This window comes from Pollachius pollachius (assembly GCF_949987615.1).
Source record: "Pollachius pollachius genome assembly, chromosome: 8".
NCBI lineage: Eukaryota > Metazoa > Chordata > Actinopteri > Gadiformes > Gadidae > Pollachius > Pollachius pollachius.
In genome coordinates, this window is record NC_136941.1 from 23,181,027 (window position 1) to 23,202,442 (window position 21,416).

General features: G+C 42.2%; 3 protein-coding genes across 3 annotated transcripts; 1 reads left to right on the forward strand and 2 right to left on the reverse strand.

Moving 5' to 3' along the window:
* Window positions 1–492: 492 nt before the first annotated feature.
* LOC307079000 (uncharacterized protein) lies at window positions 493–3,757 on the reverse strand. Its single transcript, XM_079741047.1, has 3 exons — window positions 3,411–3,757; window positions 2,340–2,571; window positions 493–1,623 (listed from the first exon to the last, which is right to left on the reverse strand). Exons 1-3 carry the CDS (start codon window positions 3,561–3,563, stop codon window positions 983–985), a joined length of 1,026 nt encoding a protein of 341 aa, XP_079597173.1. The 5' UTR covers window positions 3,564–3,757; the 3' UTR covers window positions 493–982.
* Window positions 3,758–4,364: 607 nt separating this feature from the next.
* On the forward strand, window positions 4,365–9,418 carry capza1a (capping actin protein of muscle Z-line subunit alpha 1a). The gene is made up of 10 exons (XM_079742083.1): window positions 4,365–4,433; window positions 5,839–5,902; window positions 6,313–6,364; window positions 6,454–6,517; window positions 6,632–6,838; window positions 7,423–7,502; window positions 7,666–7,744; window positions 7,824–7,895; window positions 8,024–8,086; window positions 8,177–9,418. The coding sequence occupies exons 1-10, from the start codon at window positions 4,395–4,397 to the stop codon at window positions 8,315–8,317; spliced, it is 861 nt and encodes a 286-aa protein (XP_079598209.1). The 5' UTR covers window positions 4,365–4,394; the 3' UTR covers window positions 8,318–9,418.
* Window positions 9,419–11,595: 2,177 nt separating this feature from the next.
* On the reverse strand, window positions 11,596–20,414 carry rhoca (ras homolog family member Ca). Its single transcript, XM_079742467.1, has 5 exons — window positions 20,249–20,414; window positions 15,903–16,060; window positions 14,352–14,472; window positions 13,993–14,123; window positions 11,596–12,943 (listed from the first exon to the last, which is right to left on the reverse strand). The coding sequence occupies exons 2-5, from the start codon at window positions 16,056–16,058 to the stop codon at window positions 12,773–12,775; spliced, it is 579 nt and encodes a 192-aa protein (XP_079598593.1). The 5' UTR covers window positions 16,059–16,060; window positions 20,249–20,414; the 3' UTR covers window positions 11,596–12,772.
* Between the last annotated feature and the right edge of the window lie 1,002 nt (window positions 20,415–21,416).

Below are 21,416 nucleotides of genomic sequence, written 5' to 3' on the forward strand. Positions count from 1 at the left end.
CTAGTGGCCGATCCTTGTGCTTTGAGGGGACTACTGCCACATAGCGGTCAACCCTGGTGCTCTGAGGGGACTACTGGTTCTGAGGGGACTACTGCCGCCTAGTGGTCGTCCCTAGTGCCCTGAGGGGACTACTGGTTTTGAGGGGACTGCTGCCGCCTAGTGGCCAACCCTGGTGCTCTGAGGGGATTAGTGGCCATCCCTGGTGCTCTGAGGGGACTGCTGCCGACCCTGGTGCTCTGAGGGGAATACTGCCGCATAGTAGCAGGTCCAATTACACATTTCATGATTTCTTCCACAACGTAATCAAGCATAATTTTGTATTGTATTATTAACGAGTGTCATCTGTCTTCAAATACAGTATAAAATACAGTTTGATTTACTGCAAAAGTATAGGCAACATTTTATTCTAAGGCAAAAATGACATCCAACATTTGATCCACAATGCATATCTGTTCATCTTAATTCACCTTAATATATTGCCTATGGGATATTGCCAAGAAAAGTGAGGAAACTTATACTAACCCCAACAAAATGTAACTTGCGTCTTGGTGTGGACATGTATCTTTCGGCTAGGCACACACCCCATGGTTTAGGGACAAGGGAAAGTCTTGCACTGTAAGGCAGCTATTTTCTGATTAAGGGCTAGGCTATTATTTTATATTATCTTTCCATATTTGATTGGCATCATACAGACCCAAACTAACAATGATGATATACATTTTTACAGTACATTTTGATGAGAGTTATGTTAAACTCCTAATTAATTTAAAAATCAGTCATCGGATATTATACCACATTCTTATTGCAAACTTGAATTTAATTATTTACGATGGGATACGTTTTTTATTTTCAAGAGCAGCTATTCAGATATGCTGAAACCATGTGAAATGCTAGAATTCTTTTCAATGATAAATACTTCATTTTGCCCAGCCCTAATCCGTTTGTAACGGGAAAGCCCCATCACCCCTACGACGGAGCCATTCTATGGCGTTGACTTTGCAGCATAGGCACCCTTTGCACCAATGGTGGCTTGTAAACTGTCCCCCCCTCCTGTGGTCCGCTGTGGCCCCCTGTCCAGTCCGTTCCTCCTCAGGGGGGTCAGCTTCCTGAGGCAGCGTAACGACGGCAGAGGCTGATTCTGTGCCCTGAGCATCATGTACCCCTTGACCCCGCACGCCGCCCTGAGCTGCCGTGCCTTTTCCATGGTCTCACTCGACCACTTGACGCCTCGGCCACTCTTCCGGCCGAGCCTGGCCAGCTGATTGGTGTTGAACACCTTCTCAATGTTCTGCACCAGGTTCTGCTTCTCCCGCTCCAGCCTGTGTTTCTCCCGCCGCTCGGTCACCACTGCCCTGAGGAGAATCCCGATTCGCTCGTCCTTCTTTCTCATGGCGTCCTTCAAATGTGCTATCTCACAACCCGGCAAATAAGTGTTTGTGTTTGCTGTGGATTGGCTGTTCTCCTTTGGTTGTTCTGATGGCTGCTCTGGTAAAGGCTCGCACAGGGCTGGGGGTAGGTCCTCGTTGTCGAGTGGTCGTAGAAAAACACAATGTAGAGGCAGTCCAAAGTTCTCTGGTTTTAGTATTGCATCACCTTGGCCATCGTCCGTATTGAAATGGTACCCTACAATAATGGGGACAATCTACAATTAATAATGATATGGTTGTCATTGATCTACATGTGGTACCAAATGTAAAGTATCGATTGATTACATTGACCAAAGCAACAGGCTGCTTTGCTGTCTGCTGTGAGCAATAAGTAAAAGTCAGCATAAGAAAAGAATAAATTGATTAATTGATTAACTGTATAGTGTCTGTATAGTTGTCATCCGGTCGTATTGAAATTTGGTCACTACAATTTATTGTTGGCCAAAGTGTTTTGGGTCACAAGTCGGGCTGTGATTGGATTTTGCACTAAAGAAAGGCAGATGGAATGCAGACAACATCTAGCCAGTTGGCCTTTTTAGGGAAAGCCCATACAGAAGAATGCAAACACACCTTTTGGAAAACCGGGGAAATCTGACATAGAAATAACTAAAAGGACATGGTCATTTGAAATGATCAAACTTGGCTATTTTCTATTATAACAGCGTGGTATAATAAGAATGTTGTGAAAACATTGGAGTCTGCAACATCTACTTTATTTCTACAAAAAACGCGATTAGTAGTTATCTTAGGTAATATTTCCAAATGGGATGAATGGAGTACACAAATCCCGGACCAATTACGTCAATGGTCCAACTTCCAACTTGGTCCAACACGTGTACGAAGCAGTACTCTCATATATTAGCAAGCAATAGGACGCTTTACATTGGACATTTCATCAACAGCTGTTCTTACCATTATCTTCTTTCTCTGTGGGCCCCTTCTCTGAACTCTGGCTATAGGAGTGTTCAACACTGTGTCTTTCTGGCAGAGGGGAGTGAACTAGTGTTTTCGTCAGATTCTCCACTATTTGTCGTAGCGTCTTGTTTTTCTTAAAGTGGTTGAACTTGGTTGGAATTGCATTGGGCTTCAACTTCCTTAAGTTGTCCATGCGCCTGGACTCGTACTGCGACTCCTCAAAGTGGTCCTAAGCAGGGTAGCAGAATAAAAATAAATTTAGAACAAACAGATTATAAAGCAAAGAGATCATTGACAAAAGGCAGATGAGGCAGTTAATCAAAATGTAACGATTTAATCTTTTAGGTTGCTTTTCTGGACTGTTCATGGGTTACCTATTCAATCTTCTCTAGATACCAAACATTTCAATGATCAGCTGTTGAGGCACCAGTTGCTTAGCAACAGACCCACTGCATAATTAATAGGATTGAGTGGGTGGGAGAACGGAAATGTATACATCTGTTTTTCTCAAACAAATCAAAAGTAAATTTTCTAGATATTAATTAATAATTAGAGTATTGTAAATCATAATTAACATACTTTGTTTATTTTGAGCATAATGATTTATGAACTTCAATTGTTAATTTTTGACAATCCGCATATCAGAATAATACAATATAGCCTTATAATTCGATGTAAATACTGCATTAGGCATGTCATGCCTGTTATATGATCACCTGGCATTTACTATGACTTATCTCAAAATTATGTAGCAAGACAACTAAAGCAAACATTTTGCATGATGTATTTTAGGTTCAAAATAAAGTGCAGCAACGTTACCCAAGGGGGGCATACTTTCCAATAGATTTTAATAATATCTGTAAAATGAAAAGGGTTTGTAACGATCGGCCCAATGATTAGTCCAGTCAAACGTAATGGACTAATTATTGACTCAATAAACCACTGCAGAGAGGTGTGGGTCGGACTCGGGACCCACAGAGAGGTGTGGGTCGGGACCCACAGAGAGGTGTGTGTCGGGACCCACAGAGAGTGTGGGTCGGGACCAGGGAGTCTGTAGAGACAGATCACCTCGCAGAGCCTCGACCTGTCGTGGGCTTTCCAGTTGCGCCTTCCAACCATTTTCTCCCATATCTCTCTTCTGACAGGATCTCGGGGAAAACAATGCAGTTTCTTCCCCTTCTCGTTGCGACTGGAACAGCCTGTGGCCGAGCAGCCTCCCATGTTGACAGCCCTCACGAGGAGCCAACACACGCGGATCACTGGCGTTAAACGACCAATGCGATTTAGGTCTCCAACACGTTATGTAATTTGGTCTCCCAGCTTGTATTCGCTTTTTTTTAACCAGGAGGAAACTCATTAAAACACGTGTTATGAGATTGCTGAAGGTTAACTCCACCATCCCGTCACATTGTTGGTTTGTTGCTGCTGTGGTGGCCCGTCGTGAAAGTGTTGCCAGATTGGGCCAGATTTCCCGCCCAATCTGGCAACACTGGCTGTAGGGCGCTGCATCCAGTGTTGCCATCAGTGTTGCCCAATCTGGCAACGCTGCTTTCGTCACGTGACCACTGGGCTCTTCCTGCCTCAGGAATCAGGGTTGCCAGATAAGGACAATATGTGGGTTAGAAACATAAGCTTTTTTAAATGACAGTAAAACGGTTAAACTCAATTCCAGTTTAATTTCAGTTATTTTCCCCAAATATAAAACATGAACAGGCATTAGTATAATATTCATTTGATACTGGTATTAGGTTGGAAATGTTGCAACCACGTGAATATATGACATTGTATTCCTCTTAATGTATCCACTAAGCTGTATTCATTAACAGACACCACTCAATGGTATCTATCGTTTGTCGGATGCATGTTTATGGTATGTGATGCACTATATGATATATAATATATAAATATAATGATAGATAATATATATAATATACCTAATATATTATAGATAATAATATGTAAATAAATAAATAAATAAATATTATATATGAACAGGATATATCCTACCTGGCAACCCCAGCGCCTGCTCTGTTAACAGTTCAATGAGCCAAGATGGCGGACTGCGAAGACCAGCTCACCGATGAAGAGAAGGTATTCGTTTAACATTTAACAATGCACATTACGATATCTTTACCCTAACGTGGCCATGTCAGTGCTGTTTTCTAAACGATCCCGATGCATGAGGGCGAAGAGGATAAAGTAATAACATGAATCCGGGCTGGCTATCGAGCTAAGCTAACATGGCAGTGTTACGTTTCAGAGTTGACAGTGTGCATCTGGATAAATTTCGGTGTTCACATCAAAGGGCCGGGTTATAGTGCACCTAGCTCTCAGTCGTTTGCTAAACACCAGGATGGTCCACATGGTTGATAAGTAGAGGACGAATGTTTAATGTTTAGAATGTGTACATGAGGGAAGTGGAGCTACTTCCTGCACTGATCGGCGAGTAGTGACCTGAAACCAACTCTACTCATCTAACCAGAGAATTGTGTGTGTGTGTGTGTGTGTGTGTGTGTGTGTGTGTGTGTGTGTGTGTGTGTGTGTGTGTATATATATACTCTCTCTGGCTGACATATTTTCGTTGTCTTATAACGTTACTGCTATTGTTTATAATGGTCATATCACAATATCTTGGTTCAATACGGGGCGTCACTGGGTGATGCTGCTCCCTCCTGCAGGAACTTGTTTAATAGTTAAGTCTACATTCCTCACCTCAACCACAGTCTGACAGCATTGATTCGGGGACCACAGCCTGACACTAGTGATACCGGGACCACAGCCTGACTCTAGTGATACTGGGACCACAGCCTGACTCTAGTGATACTGGGACCACAGCCTGACTCTAGTGATACTGGGACCACAGCCTGACTCTAGTGATACTGGTACCACAGTCTGACAGAATTGATACAGTGATGGCCCTTCTGTTGGGTACATATTTGTATAAGATTTCTTGTTGATTTGTTCGTAATGCACGTTCAGCTGAGCATGGATTTATACAGTTTCAAAATGGCTTTGTGTTTTAAAAGGTTTCTTTATGGGACAGATTTTCTACATTCTAACTTGATTATCAACTATCAGTTCAGTGCTACTACCTGTCCTGGTGTACCATGGAGAAGCCCTATTTACATAGCTGCTGAACTACAACGTAGTACATACAACTCTACATGCTTACACACACAGAACGGGTGCTAAGAAAAGACCTGCTCGGCCACAGATCCTGTTGGCCATTTAAGGAGTGGTCAAAGTAGAGCTAACAAGCTGGGGGCTAACAGCTAGCCCACGGCACCCCTGTGGGCCACAGGTGTCACGGTAGTCGCCTGGATCCTAAAAAGAATCTTTACCATTGATCAAATGCAGAGTAAAAGGGATTGTGACAATGAGAGCATTATGCTACTCATAGATCCTCTTCCCTGAGGAAGTGTTTTTGACAATTTGTTTTTGACAATGAGCCAAATAAGGCATACTAGTAGAAAACTAATGATAATATCCTTTTTAGGTGCGAATTGCAGCCAATTTTGTTATCCATGCCCCTCCTGGAGAGTTTAATGAGGTCTTTAATGGTAAGTCTTGGTCCTTTAAACTTCCCTAGGCTTCTGCACTGGAATAATAATAATTAGTTTGTAACTGAGGGTATCGAAATTGAAAGCCTGTTTCAATCACTGAGCACACAGGCTCGAAGCCAATCCATGCATAGAAAACAGTCCACTCTATGCAATCCCTGACACATTTCCCTGAAGAGAAACCAATGCTACAAAAGACCGCAAATAAGTTTTGGGTTGCAAAGCCCATTTGAAATTGTAACAAGGCTTCATTGTGGGCTTGCGTTATAGGCAATAGGCAAACATGTGTCTCCAACGGTGGATTAGGAAAGCCAAGTGTTTTGATTTGATTTTTATGACCTTTAGAAAATTTAGAATTGCTTTGTTCAAGCAATAACAGCTATTATTGATTACTATGCACTCTTTTTCAGATGTGCGACTGCTGCTCAATAATGACAACCTTCTCCGAGAGGGCGCAGCCAAGTAAGCAAGATTTATTATACATCCAGAGTAAAATAATGTTGGTACACCAATGCATCCAATTGATTCACAACATTTCTGTTTGAACACAGTGCGTTTGCCCAGTACAACATGGATCAGTTCACCTTGGCCAAAATCGATGGCTATGAAGATCAGGCAAGTCATTTCCAAAAGACAAGATAGTCCGATTATAACATAATACAAGCGGTCATCATGGAACAAGATACTACTCACATACAGAGGTCCTCACCATCCTCCGACCCTCTGTAGGTTCTGATCACAGAGCACGGCGACCTGGGGAACGGACGCTTCTTCGACCCCCACAACAAGGTGTCCTTCAAGTTCGACCATCTGAGGAAGGAGGCCAGCGGCCCGCAGCCCCATGAGGGTGAAGCTTCGCTGCGACCCTGGACAGAGGCCTGCGACGACGCGCTGCGGGCCTACGTCAAGGAGCACTACCCCAGCGGAGTCTGCACTGTAAGGCCCGTCTGGGGATCCATGCGGTGCACATAATGCCCTACAGGCACTCCATGAACAGCAACAGTACAGTACAATAAAGAGGGGGGCTTAGCTCAGGAGGTAGAGCAGTTGCCTCGTAACCGAAAGGTCGCTAGTTCGATCCCCAGCTCCTCCTAGCTGATTGTTGATGTGTCCCTGAGCAAGACACTTAACCCTAACTGCTCCTGATGAGCTGGCTGTCGCCTTGCATGGTTGACTCTGCCGTCGGTGTGTCAATGTGTATATTAACCGATGTAAGTCGCTTTGGATAAAAAGCGTCTGCTAAATATTGTAATTGTAAACCCAGGTCTGGGTTGAGGGCTGGTTGAAAGCAGCTTAAGGCTTCACTGCTCCTATTTTGGGATGGTATGTTTGTATTTCAAACTGCAGACGCATGAAAGAATGCTTTATCGTAAAGATTGGAGAACACTACATTTCCAAAAGGTCAACGGAAGTGTTTAATTGGGAGAGATTATGTTGACATGGCAAGAATATTTTCAAAGGGCTCCTTGATCCACAAATAGAAAGAAGCATTCACCTTACTGTGTTGTGATCTGTCTCAGGTTTATGGGAAAACCATAGATGGCCAGCAGACCATCATTGCTTGTATTGAAGGACACCAGTTTCAACCCAAAAACTTCTGGTCAGTTGACATGTGAAATAAAATGATTGTGTACAGTGTTATTCCTACAAATGTACTTGAAGAACTTTTTTTTTTTCTGCTAAAGTTAAGCGGATGAATTTCAATTTTTTATTGTTTTTATGTATATTCAGCAAGTCGCAATTTGAGCCCTTCTCGTTTGTAGGAACGGCCGCTGCCGCTCTGAGTGGAAGTTCAGCATCTCCCAGTCAACCGCCCAGGTGGTCGGCGTCCTGAAGATACAGGTACAATCACATGGAAGCTCTCGTTACAACGATGCCAGTGGTTATGTCTTCTGGGTTAAACATTCTGCTTTTGATCCAGGTGCATTACTATGAGGATGGAAACGTCCAGCTTGTCAGTCATAAAGACATTCAAGAAGTACTCACAGTGTCTGTAAGTATGGCCCACTCAATTGTTTAAGGTCCAAAGTTCGATAATATCTTGCATTTTACTATTAAACTCCCATTCGATAACTATCAAAAATTGAATGCAATACTTAATGCAGACCTTGTTTTGAGCAGAACGAAGTGCAGACCGCAAAGGAGTTTGTTAAGATCATCGAGGACGCGGAGAACGAATACCAGGTAGGCGTCCTCTCATAAGGGGAGCCCTCAGTGGACCTTTTCCAGCTGTTATTCAGAAATGTTGATCTGCCTCCCTCTGTTAACCTGCAGACGGCCATCAGCGAGAACTACCAGACCATGTCGGACACCACGTTCAAAGCTCTACGCAGACAACTCCCGGTCACGCGTACCAAGATCGACTGGAACAAAATCCTTAGCTACAAGATTGGCAAGGAGATGCAGAATGCTTAGAATGCAGTGCCTGTGACGGCTGTGCTTGTTGTGTGTTCAAAGACATAACAGGGAGCGGGGCGGGGGGGGATCGTAAATGGGGGCGTAATTAATTTAAATGTCAATGAAAGATGCTTGACATCTCATAAGAAAGTTAATTTTTTCTTTTGTTTTTGTTTTGTTTTTCTTTTTGGACTTCTGCCAGGGAATGAGCTTCACTTTAAGGACCTTGAGCGGTCTTATTTGCAAACAACTTATCTTGGAACAATTGATGCCTTCGGTGACACTGTGAAGGCTTGGGTTAGTTCCCTGCCACAAACACACACACACTCTGTCTGACACCCCCCCTGTATAGTATGGTGTCATACTGTCACACCACACCTCATGTAGCAAACATTTTAGATGGTGTATCGTAAAATGACATCCTTAATGGAGCTTCCATCACCACCATCATATAAAAAGACTGGTTGGTTGGTATAATGCCTGATATTTAATGACCCAGCTACCAACTGCGTTGCATGATTTCCTCTTTTTATATGAGAAATAACTGCAGTGTTTGTCAGCCAAAAGCCTCATTGGCTGACTGGATTTCATTATTTGTGGAGCTCAAGGTGCAGGCTGGTTCTGGCTGCTCTCCTATGCAGAGTAAGGTCTCAGATATTGAGTCTGAAAAACGTACACTCCCCTTGGCTTAAAAAGTATTCCCTGCCCACTGTTTGCCTTCAGCTTTTGCTATATTTTTTTATACAAAATATAAGTACATACATTTAATATTCAAAAGGAATAAGTAATTAAACCAAATATTATCTTGTATCTATTGGGTTATGCGAATTGTGTCCTAGTGTAACCATGTAGGAGCTGAAGATTTTGGGTGCCAAATGTTAACTGTTAATTGGCATAACTTTTTTTTCTTTAAATGGCAAAACAAAAGATCATCCCATATCTATTAATGCAAATAATCAGTAAATGAAGAAAATTCAATCGGATGCAATTTTGTTACAATGAAGCACACATATAGATGAATATGAACACTTTGCATTTGTATAATATATCGTCTGTATGTGGGATATATATTTCTTGTGTCCAAAAATGTCAAAACATGAATAAAATATTCTGCCATCAGTGTTTTGGTTTTGACACGTTTGTAGACTAGTGCCAGTTTTTTTAAGGATTTAATTGCTAATGGTCTTTATGAGTATTCAAATATGTATATATATTTATATATAACTAATTATTTTACATTCTTATCAAAACGTATAATTTCAATAACTATAGTTATTGATTTCTGATGTTTGATTTATTTAACATTTAGCCTAATCATCAGAGCAGACGTGAACAAGCAGATAAATAAACAAAAAACTACATCAATTTTTATTTTCTAAACTATTCAATTTTCTTCTCTAGTTAATAATGAAGAATTATGTATAGTATTTGTATTTTATATATTTCACAATCATCTTTTGAATTGCCTTCAACGTTTGACCACTTGGGAATTACTTAAATACTGGGGCTGGTATGGAATCATGAGGAATTGTAGTCTTTCTGGTTGAGCCACCCACAATGAAGTTATTTATAGAAAGTACTTAACTCCCCCATTATTATGCGATACCTCTGTGTTTTTGTTTGTATTAATTAATCTCATTACTTGTATACATACTAATACTAATTATTTGTATTACTCATTGTTTTCTCGTAGTCCTTAAACAAATATTGAAAGTCACCTATGTATAGACAATACAATATCCCGACAATTCATAATAGTGCTTAAACAACACAAGGAAGAAGCAGTTTGGAATGTAATGAGTCAGTGCTACGATATCTAAACTGTACTGTAAGGAATAATGCATACATTTGACTGTCATGAGGGCAACTTTTAATAAGGCATGAAATGGGTATGAATACAGTAGACATGCCCTAGTTATATGCCCAAAGACCATAGACCTCCTTTGTTTTGGAAATGCCTTCATTCATATTTTTTCGTTTTCTTATAAACAGTGAACCCATATAAAAGTATGGTCTGCTTCTAACTTCTGCCATCGTCAGTGTTTCTACACCACCCACGTTATCTAGTTGGTTACGGTACATCTACTTGACCACTAGAGGGCATGTCTTTGCGTACCAATGGGAGTATGTTCATCCCAAATGTAGACCCAAAAGACCACTCTTTAATTTATTGTTTGAGTCCTCTAGCTCTATATAACTATATCTATATTCACAAATATATATATATATATATACATATATACATATATATGCACACATAAATATGTATAAACACGTATATATGCATATATATATATGCATATGTTTGTCAGTTTGTTGTAACTAAGACACTAAAGAAAATCAACCAAACCACTAATCTCAAGCTCATGCTATTAGTTGAGATGGTTTGTTATATTTATGAATAAAAATGATTGTATCCCCTATTCACAATATCTAAGCAAATCAAGTATTAAAAACATCAAAAGACATTCATTTTTTGCAAGTGAACCTAAAGAAAGTAGAAAATGCAGAGTTGTTCCCCTGTGTGTTTTCCACATTTTGCTTAATAACATTCTCAATATGCATCTAGGTGTATCAGAGAGGAACCGATACCATATATCCGCTACATGCCTGTTGAAGGCCCCACACACACCAACCCCCACACTTTTAAACCTTGTCGAAGATGTTTGCTCTGGTTAACCCAAAAGAGACGGGTGCTTAGAAATCCACAGGCTCAGCTAAAGGCACAGCGACCCAGAGTCTGAAGTGAAGGGCTCTGGACTGGGAGAACACGCTCTTCAGAGAAAATAATCAAGAAGGAATCAGTCATGAATGTTGCCCCACTGGAACGACGACCAGTTAAACAAGATGTGACTCCTGAGAGTGCACCATTACTTCACAGATAATAACAACTGTTGATGCATGTGAGCATGAAAGCCTTTCATTTATAGACCAGTTGTACTACGCCCTGCTTCTGAAGAAACTTGCTTGTATATGTATTTATATACAATTTTTTTTATTTGTGTGTACATAAACCGTATTTCATAACTGAGTGGCCTGCATCCTGACATTAAGCCTCCTAATAGGCTGTCATCACAGAGGTGGAATAGGGGGAAGAACTTCACTAATGAAGCTCATTTGGCTAATTATTTGCCTGTAAGCCAGTGTCCATTATTAACATCATGAGATACACCTGTGTTCATAACTTCCATTACACCTGATTGATTGAGGCCTCATGAACCATATTGGGTTTTAATGTTGGTCAGTCAGAGGATATTTAACGTTCTCCATCCCTCCTTTAATTCAGCGTCCAGGTCTCATTTCTGCTCAGTGTTTCTTTTAATAATGACAATTATCCATGATCCCTTGAATCCCACAACAATCATCTTTCCTTAAAAACAAACAAAGTCCATGTTCGGTTGCCATTGCACAATACATTGTAATAGCAGGATTTAAATGTTAAGAGACAAATACTTCAAATGTAAAATCTCCTATGCCATTTTTTTAAATGTGTTTAAATGATTGAAACATCTTGTAAAACCCCAAATACTTTGGCTTTCTTGCATGCATCTGGGGGCTCTATCCCAAATCTGTTCCTGCATCGGTGCACACACACACACAAACACACAAACACACTCACACAGCCATTACCTGTGACTCACCAACCTCCCTCCGAGCCAGCTTTGGAATGTTGTTTCATATCATATTCTTCATAAACGCATTCTTGTAAAGAATATGTTTCAAATAGGGGGCCCACCGTTGTAGCTTTTAGCATGAAGTAGCTTTTAGTGCAAGTTTAAAAGCGAGTAATGGGGCAGAGCGCCACTGGGGGAGCTATAAGGTATAGCTATAAGGTAGGGACCTGACAGTAAACCAGGGTACACTGGGGGAGCTATAAGGTAGGGACCTGACACAAACCAGGGTGTAGTAGGCCACCCCTGGTGACTTTCAGCAAATGGAATTTGTGATATAATATAATGAGCTGTTGTTGCTATGGATACAAAATAAAACAAAAAGAATAATGAAAAAGGCACCGGCAAAGCCAAGAAGGTGTCTTCAGTAGGCTCCCTCCTCGGACCACACCTACTGGGATTATTAAAACGAAATCTGGAGAGCGTGAGCGTGTGTACAGATATATGTATCTTCAGCAAGCAAGGATAAATGCACATGGAAAACAATTTTAGAATACAAACGTGGACATTTGTGTTGCATTTTCAAAATGGCGAAGCAAAAGAAATACATGGGGAGACAGCTTGTGCTATAAAAGGAAGGAAAAACAAAGTCCAGAATTTTCACTTCTAACTGATGCTATAAACAACGTCCGTGGTATTGGTCCGCTCTGCTCTTCTCCCATCCACCCGACCTGACACTGTGAAATGGGAGATACGGTACAAGGATGCAATCTGTAAGGTCAGTCCACGTGGTTCTCAGGATGTTTTCTTGGGTCACTTGACTTCCATCTCTAGCCTAGCCTAGCCTAGCCTAGCTACATGATCACAGCAGCAGGCAGCCGCTCTTCTTGCGTTTGCGAACTTGCAGCGCCGCCCTAGTGGCCATCTCAAACACCTCCCGCACGCCGTCCTTGGTCTTGGCGGAACACTCGAGGTAGCCGAAGGCGTTGATCCGGTTCGCCATCTCTCTCCCTTCGTCTGGCTTAACCGGCTCCTGTCCAAACCATAGTCACACAAATCACATACAGCCTGGTTTTAGGACACATTGGAAAGTCTCATGGTTACAGGTTCAAGACACAGCCCAAGGGGATGGTAATAGTAGGGGAAAGAAGATGAGTTCATAAGGAAGACAGAATAACTTGACCTGCATTATCCATACACTTTCACTGAAGCCGTCACTTTTCATAGAATTGTGAAATGACTTTTTGCTGAACTCTAGAAAATAATATGCCTCCTCAAAGAAAACTGGGAAACATTTTATCAGTAGCTGTGAAAAGATTTCATACATAAAAAACTAAAATCTGGTTTTGAGAGATATCACACTAACATCATGCATGTTGGGGCATTTGAAACATTTGAAAGGCGATAAAACGCCGATGAGTCCGGTGAGTCACTGACCGCTGCCAGGCCACAAAGAGAAAGGAAAAGCTGACGGGGGCGGCTTGGAAAAAGATCCTGGGCTTTGTCTCCATGTTCCTATTATTATGACCAGCTACACCAGAGAATGTTGGGAAATGACAGGTTGGTCCACTCTGACAAATGATGAGGGCACATGCTCAATGTGCCATTTAAAAAGTTAAACAAAGCTTAATATAGTCCTTCCAGGGTGTGTGTGTGTCATTAGTGTCCTTAAGGGGTTGACATTTGGCAGATCCCGACTTTGAGCGGTAGTTTTGGTTTTGCCTTGACCTAAATAATGATATGAATATTATATTATTATGAACATATTCTCTGAAAACCTAAACTCTCTCTCTCTCTCTCTCTCTCTCTCTCTCTCTCTCTCTCTCTCTCTCTCTCTCTCTCTCTCTCTCTCTCTCTCTCTCTCTCTCTCTCTCTCTCTCTCTCTCTCTCTCTCTCTCTCTCTCTCTCTCTCTCTCTCTCCCTCTCTCTCTCTCTCTCCCTCTCCCTCTCTCTCTCCCTTTGGTTTGGCCAGGACTTCTGGTTTGTTTGCATATTTTCGCCCCCTCGGCCCCAGCTGTTAACAGTGCTTCAACAAAACGCGTCAGCCAGCCATGGCCGGCTTGAGGACTTCAGTAGGTGTACCTGTTTCATCTTGGCTAGTTCTCGCCGCGTGTGCTCATCGTTGCGCAGGTCCTTCTTGTTGCCCACCAGGATGATGGGCACGTTGGGACAGAAGTGCTTAACCTCAGGGGTCCACTTTTCAGGGATATTTTCTGAGAAGAGGAGAATAAAACAAGAGAAATACTAGTGGTTATAAATATGACAGACAACACTGAAATAGTCTCTGGAGAAAAACTATGAACAGGCCAAACACAATTCCTGCTGTGACTGCAGCAGACTAAGCCCTGAGGCAAAGACGTTTATAGCAACATTATTTCTCTCTCATCAAAGACCATTTCCTCCTCAAGGGCCCGGAGACGGACGGCTGGCCGGTCAATCACCTAGACTGTCGGGGCTGTCGATGGAAAAGCACATGAGGATGACGTCTGTGTCGGGGTAGGAGAGCGGCCTCAGTCTGTCGTAGTCCTCTTGGCCCGCAGTGTCCCATAGAGCCAGCTCCACCTGGGGTCAGACCAGAAAGAGAGAGAGAGAGAGAGAGAGAGTAGGAGGATGAGGAAGGAAAACAGGCAATCCACCTCTTATCTCAAACAGTTGACACACACACACACACACACACACACACACACACACACGTATGATAACAAAACATTTGTGAAAAGAATTTGAAAAAAAAACTCCAGAATAACCGATCATCAGCCTGAAGCCGGTGTAATAAAAGACTGGCACCCAGAGCTGGATGAAGCAACTGGCTTTTGTCACGATTGTTTAGAAAGTGTTAAAATATCAAAGTGTAACAACATCCGGTCCTTAGGCGGCTGACGTTTGTTTTTCCTCTGGAAGAGCAACACTCAGCATGTCTCTGGTGCGTTTATCTGACAGAAAAGTCTCACGCAGCCAGGAGAGGCTGCTCTAGCTAGAGTCCCTTCCCAACCGGTCAAGGTGTTCTAATTAGATTTGGTTTACACTGCTTGCTTCACACATGTTTTTCATGCAAAATAACTTCAATTAAGTTTTACTTTACTGATAAGATATAATTCTACCAAATCAGTATTCATAGTTCAGCCGGGTATTTGAAGCGGGGTGCGGGCGTGGTACAACAGCAGATCACATCCCACAATAACCACCCCAAAATGGATTTGATTCTCTATTCAGACTCTCATTAGTGCTTCTGATTGGAATGCATTCATTGTTCATCACTTTAATTCTGTTATCAGAGTTCTGGAAGCAAACGCAGTGACAGAGTCTTATCCAATCATGATATAGATTAATTCAATCAGTGCAAATCTGAGATTAGGGACCGTGCCTTTCCTTCCAAATGGGAGCACAATCCATTGGCAATCCTGAGGCGGTGAATCATGGTCCAGAAAAAAACTAAGAAGAACAACCCCCCCCCCCCCAAAAAAAACAAAAACAATTAGCAGGCTGTTTGCGGGCTGTTTGCAGGCTTTAGCAGGGCTGTTAGCATGGCTATTAGCGGCACTGTTATTGGGCTGCGATGCCGACATGAGGAATGAGCACAGTGGCGTTCCCTCTGGACCTGCTGCAGGACACCAACTGTTTTGGGAGGAAAAGGACAAACTATTTTTAGTAAGTCCTTACAAGTCACCCAAGACAAGAATGCCATAAGAACTGCCCTGTGCTGTACTGTGGGATAAATAATAAATAAATAATAAAATAATATGATCTACAGGAGGAGGGAGGGTCTTTAGAGCTCGGTGGTTACTTCCCTGGACATCCCTGCTCGCTGTCTGTACAGGAAGCGAGGGAAGTTGAGTCACTTCCTGTTTTGCCAAGTGCTGGACACGAAGGAGTTGGTCAGCAGAGGCCAATGACAAAAGGCTTTTGTCAGGCCCCCAAGGGAGCACACACAATCACACACACACGCACACGCACGCACGCACGCGCACACGCACACGCACACACACACACACCTGTTTTCCGTCCACTTCGATGTCAGCGATGTAGTTCTCAAACACGGTGGGCACGTAGACTTCGGGGAACTGGTCTTTACTGAACACGATGAGCAGGCAGGTCTTACCACACGCTCCATCCCCAACAATCACCAGCTTCTTCCGAATGGCGGCCATCACTGAAGGGGAAAGCACAGGAAGAGGCGTTATATCTCTACTTGATGTCGCTGGCTCGGTGAGCAATAATACAATTAGCCACACGAATCACACAAGACGTTGTTCTAGCTACACGTCTGCCGTGTGAGCGAACTATAGAAGTAAAAGGAACCATCTACACATACAGATGGTGGATTCACATACATTTACTCTTCATTGAAAGTTGAATGAATTGCAGCTTGAACGAATGAATCAACATGCGGTTCCAGGGTTCTCCGCTGTTAAAATAATGACCAATTGATGCACGGCAAAGACTTCACCTGACCAGCTGAACGCAGGGGCCAAGGGTGAGTGTGTGAGAGAGGGCAGAGTGCTGCATTAGAAGACCTTGAGTCTCCATCAAGTGGAGGGCAGAAACTCCCTGCAGAGAGCAAATTGAACTCAATTCCTTGTTCACTATAAATAATAGAAACAACCAATCCCACTGAGTCTCTGGAATCTTAAGTGATGTGGTGTGAAAAACAATAACTCCACTCTGGCTTTTTGTCTCCGTGGATTGACTGTTTGTGTTGAGTCTATGGAGTACCACAACACAGACAGCACCTGCCAGCCAGGCAGTCAGTCGTCGCCTCCCATTGTTCAGCAAACACAATGACTGAAGCCAAACATGGAACCATGGTCGGCAACTAATATATTTTAATATAAAACAAATTAATTAAACCGAACAAATACGACCTCCAGCAGGGATGAGTGACCGAGCCGTTACTGTCTCCCTGTAAACACAGGACGATTCAGCGGAACAATCCTAACACTGGCGACCAACCCCACACCGGGCTTCACCAACAATAATACTGATCATAATGGAGAGCTTCACCAGGGGGCCAGGTGCTCATATAATGAGCAGGGCGGCCACAGGGTGAGCCAGGAGATGATCTATAGGGGCCGCCATGCAGATTGTGCAAGGCTGCACAGCGACTCAGCCTCCCACTCAGTCACTTCCTGACAGGCACACTCCAGACACTCCAGTTCCTCCCCTGCTCTGTTCCTCTTCCTGTCACCAGACACTCCTCTCACCCTTCTTTGGATGTTAGACCTTTAGGTTGTTTTCTTGCAATTTCAGGAACTTCCCTAACTTTGTGACAACTAATTTTTGTGTAAGATTATCGAGCCATGACGGTTGCTGTACAAATGTTGAATCAAATACCTTTTAAATTTCAATAATTACATTTTCCAAAGATGTTGGCTTTTTGGACATCCTAAAATGTATGTCTATTTTCTAAAATCCCCTATCCCCGATACTTCAGTACTTATTGTTTAACCAGGTCAAACTTTAGTGACATGCCATCAGTAACTTACCATACAAGGTTATTCTCTTCTTGTTAAAGTCTAACCATTAACTACTGCTTTACAGTCCCAATACACATATAAAGCCATGGCGTTGGTGTGGTAAATATTTAGCTGAGATTAGTTCTCAGTATTATCGTATGACACATTGTGACACACACAACACAACCAGAAATAAACCTTCAGTAACCTACTTGAGAACATGGAAACCTATCACCACCTCTAGGGACTACAGGTGGACAATAGCAATTTGCTAAAACCTGGTACAATGCATCTCTCCTTGCTCTAAACAAGGTTAATGTTTCTTTTGTACATTGTCCCTGTTTAAATAAAGTTACATTACAATGAAATAAATTCTTATCTGAGAACTGTGAGAAGGCTTAACTATGGTTGGGCACTCAGGTTTAAAGCCAAACAAGTGGGAGCCAGAAACAGTATCAAGACTCCTAGAGAACGGCCCTGTGAAACAAAACAGTCCACTTCCTGTTCTCTGGAATCTGCTCTTTTTGGCCGCCGTTCTGTTTGAATGAGCCTCAGTAGAGGCTGGTCGACGTGTGTGTGTGTGTGTGTGTGTGTGTGTGTGTGTGTGTGTGTGTGTGTGTGTGTGTGTGTGTGTGTGTGTGTGTGTGTGTGTGTGTGTGTGTGTGTGTGTGTGTGTGTGTGTGTGTGTCTTAGTCTTAGGATGCAGGCCAGCTTTGCTACCACATATCGTTAGGTCTCATTTGGCCTGTTGCAAAAAGGCGATCACAGACCTGCCATTAGACTCTATAGGGATTGCATACTTGGACACTTTGTGTTTTAAGAAAACAAACACCACCACCAACAACAGAAAATACAGGCAGGTAAGCAATTCTGCGGTAGATTATGTAACAGTTCAAGTCAATTGGGTTAATAAATGACGACCTCCCAAACCACCCATCGGCCCCTCAAGAGGTCTTACTGGACTCAGGGGCGACAGGAAGATAATCAACAGGCTGTATAGCGCAGCGAGAATGAACCTCTTTACACTCTCAGCGTTGGTCATACCTGACAGGACGCACGTCTGGGGCTTCATACAGAAACAATCCTAACTTCTCACCCTAATTTAAATTAGGGACTCAAAGATAGGAAAAATCCTAATTTCCTATTACAGAAGCAGTCCCTAAGCTGTTGGCAGTTTCCTATCTTATTTTAACTTAGGTAATTCTAACTGTTCTTTCAATCCGATTTTTCGATTGGCAACCGTCAGGTTATGTCTGTTTCTGCACTCAGAGTGTGCATGAGATTGATAGAACGAGTTACTTTTAACTTTAACAGAGACTGTTGAGGATCTTTGTTAATACGGCAAGCTAGTAGCACTAGTACTACGGTCATGGCGGGTATTGGTGCAGAGAACAAGAAGAGGTAGTAATAAAGTAGTAAAGTAATTCTTCCACCAAATTCAAAATTAAATGTATTTGCAGGCGATAAGATGAAATTAAAATATGGTCAGAAAAATGTAACAAATCATTATGCGGTCTCGGTAGCCTTTCCGCCATCACATTTCTGTTGGGATGTTCCTCGTCTTCATTGTCATACAGACCTACAGGCAGTGCTGCTACCATTTTTTTCAGTTATTTTGAATTTAGGACAGGGTGTGTGACCACCTAACTTAGGGATGCTAACTTAAGAAATCCCTAAAATAGGATAGTTCTGTAATGGCTAAATTCCTATCTTAAAATAAGATAGGATTTCTTCCTAAGTTAAGTTAGGCAACCTCCTTCTGTAATATCAAAACCCCTAAATGCCGGTTTTGGTTTACATGCAATAGGAAGAGGATGAAGAGGATGGAGTCATTGCAGGAGAGCTAATATAGTAGTATATATCAACATAATGTAAGGTCAGGTGATGTTCTCCCAGCCAGCTTCTGATTGGACAGCCTAGTTTTGTTATTTGCCCTATTTTCCAAAATATGCAGTGCATGCCAGCAAGTCATTCCTTGTGAAGGCATGCAGGCACAGACCTACACTGTAGTCACAATAGCATATTCAATAGAAGATCTTGGAATTTCCCCGTCCTTTGCCTTGTTGCTAATGTTCATCGCCACATCCGTACCCCACTTTGTGCTTGGTTAATAAAGCATGTCAGACAAGCAGTGACTTAAACCCAGACCAATCTACATCCAGGACTACAGCAATGACGTATGTGAGACTCTGAGAGGGTGAACAAGGGGACAGAGTTCAGAAGCAGGGCTGGGCTGAGAGCTGAGAGGTGAGAGAGCAGAGAGGTTAGAGCCTAAACCGAGAATTAAACATCTTACAGTGAAACTGTAAAATAGTTTGTTCAAAATAGTTTATAGACTAAATGAGGCCTTCATAGCATTCCTTATAAGGACACCACAACATTAAAGCTGTGTTTTTGAACTTTGACCCAAAAGTTGTTGGGTCATGTTGGGCCACATTAACACGTCATTGGATCGACACGATAAGAGGCTTTTTTAATATATATATATATATATATATAAATTGCCAACTCTTTTAGCCGTGTATTGCTTCTGCTTCTTCTCTGTATGGTAATAGGTACTTTCAATTCATAGGAGGAAGTATTCTGCCTATAGGCGGAGATGCGTTCAGTAAAGACACACAGTGCTTTTACTTTGAAACACCATATCAACAGTTGAAATACGCCCAGCAGTGGACTGCAGTCAGAGGGGATTCGACCAAAACCTTAGGTTGGGCGACCCAAAGAGGAAAAGAAATAAGACATGCGAACGTTTTTAAGTAGGGCCAAAACCACAGTTGTTTCACCGAAGTAATCCGAAGCTTCCTGATCGCCCTAAGTGAGCCATGTCCAAAGGCAGGCGCGTTAAAACCACAGAGGAGGATTAGTTCACATGTACTTCGCCTTACCTTTCGTCCTACGGCGAATGTGCGTTTAGGAGATGCTAACTTCCCACTCGATGTTCCTCTGGATGGTGACACGCACTCACTTGGTGCAGTATGGTGTAATTGATCGAGGATAGAAGAAAAACGGGAAAGGCGAACAGGATCGTCCCACAGAGCTGCAACTACCTCCCCTCCTCTAGCAGGATCCTCCCACTGAGAGCTCTCCCAGTACCTCCCCTCCTCTCCCAGTACCTCCCCTCCTCTCCCAGGATCCTCCCTCTGAGAGCTGCCTTTACCGCCCCTCCTCTCCCATTCCGAGATGACATCATACCTATTCGTGGTGGTGTGTCGCACCCCGCTGCAGGCAGAAACACAGCCAAACAATTTGGTGTTCACTTTGCCGTGTTAGTTATAAAAAAGCATTATCGGTGTATTCATGTCTTTAAATAGCAACAATATTATTAATGGAATCAAATATAAGTTCATTTATTTGTTGAATGTGGTTTATTTCGTTAACTAGAGAAATAATATAAGCAATGCGTCCAGGTACTCATTGTACATTTGTTAAGTTGTTGTGTGATGAAAAAAATATAAATGGGGGGAAAAAAAATCGTATTTATTTCCAAATTGGTACACATTCTCCTTGTACCGCTTTCCTCCTTCTCTTCAGCTTTTGTCCAAACAATTAATTGTGGAAAAATTATGTGTTTTCAAGTATTGAAACACATAAAACAAATGTTATAAAATAAATGATGGCAAGACAAAATTATTGTTAAAAATGAAGAGGTATACATTTAAGGGCATACAGTTTAATTGTATCTTCTAAAAACGTAAGTGCATTTGAAACTCAGCAGAAACGTATCCTTAATTTCTTAATCATAATAAGGCATATCTGTGACAAACATCACTTCTAAAAATACCAACCGTTTTTGGGACGTTTTCAGGCCAGAAAAAAGAAAAGCCAAACTAAAGCAATGTTCACATTCTACCATTTATGAAGATCAAAACGCCTTCATTTACCTGTGCGGGAACGGTCATAAAGTCATCAATTTACCTGTGCGGGAACGGTCATAAAGTCACAAAACAGGATCATTATTACATTCAACACCAAAATTGTAAATCTCAGTTACCAAAAGATGAACCAATTGATCATGTAGGACAGTCTTAAAGTGCTTCAGGCCTACAGCTCCCA

Excerpts from the sequence above, each read along its gene's own strand:
- LOC307079000 (XM_079741047.1), bottom strand. The coding sequence starts at position 3,563 with ATGGGAGGCTGCTCGGCCACAGGCTGTTCCAGTCGCAACGAGAAGGGG. Across the intron at positions 2,572-3,410 it reads ACAGGTCGAGGCTCTGCGAG|GACCACTTTGAGGAGTCGCA; the intron begins GTGATCTGTCTC and ends TACCCTGCTTAG. Across the intron at positions 1,624-2,339 it reads CACAGAGAAAGAAGATAATG|GGTACCATTTCAATACGGAC; the intron begins GTAAGAACAGCT and ends CCATTATTGTAG.
- capza1a (XM_079742083.1), top strand. The coding sequence starts at position 4,395 with ATGGCGGACTGCGAAGACCAGCTCACCGATGAAGAGAAG. Across the intron at positions 7,896-8,023 it reads AAGAAGTACTCACAGTGTCT|AACGAAGTGCAGACCGCAAA; the intron begins GTAAGTATGGCC and ends TGTTTTGAGCAG. Across the intron at positions 8,087-8,176 it reads ACGCGGAGAACGAATACCAG|ACGGCCATCAGCGAGAACTA; the intron begins GTAGGCGTCCTC and ends GTTAACCTGCAG.
- rhoca (XM_079742467.1), bottom strand. The coding sequence starts at position 16,058 with ATGGCCGCCATTCGGAAGAAGCTGGTGATTGTTGGGGATGGAGCGTGT. Across the intron at positions 14,124-14,351 it reads CGACAGCCCCGACAGTCTAG|AAAATATCCCTGAAAAGTGG; the intron begins GTGATTGACCGG and ends TCCTCTTCTCAG. Across the intron at positions 12,944-13,992 it reads AACTAGCCAAGATGAAACAG|GAGCCGGTTAAGCCAGACGA; the intron begins GTACACCTACTG and ends TGGTTTGGACAG.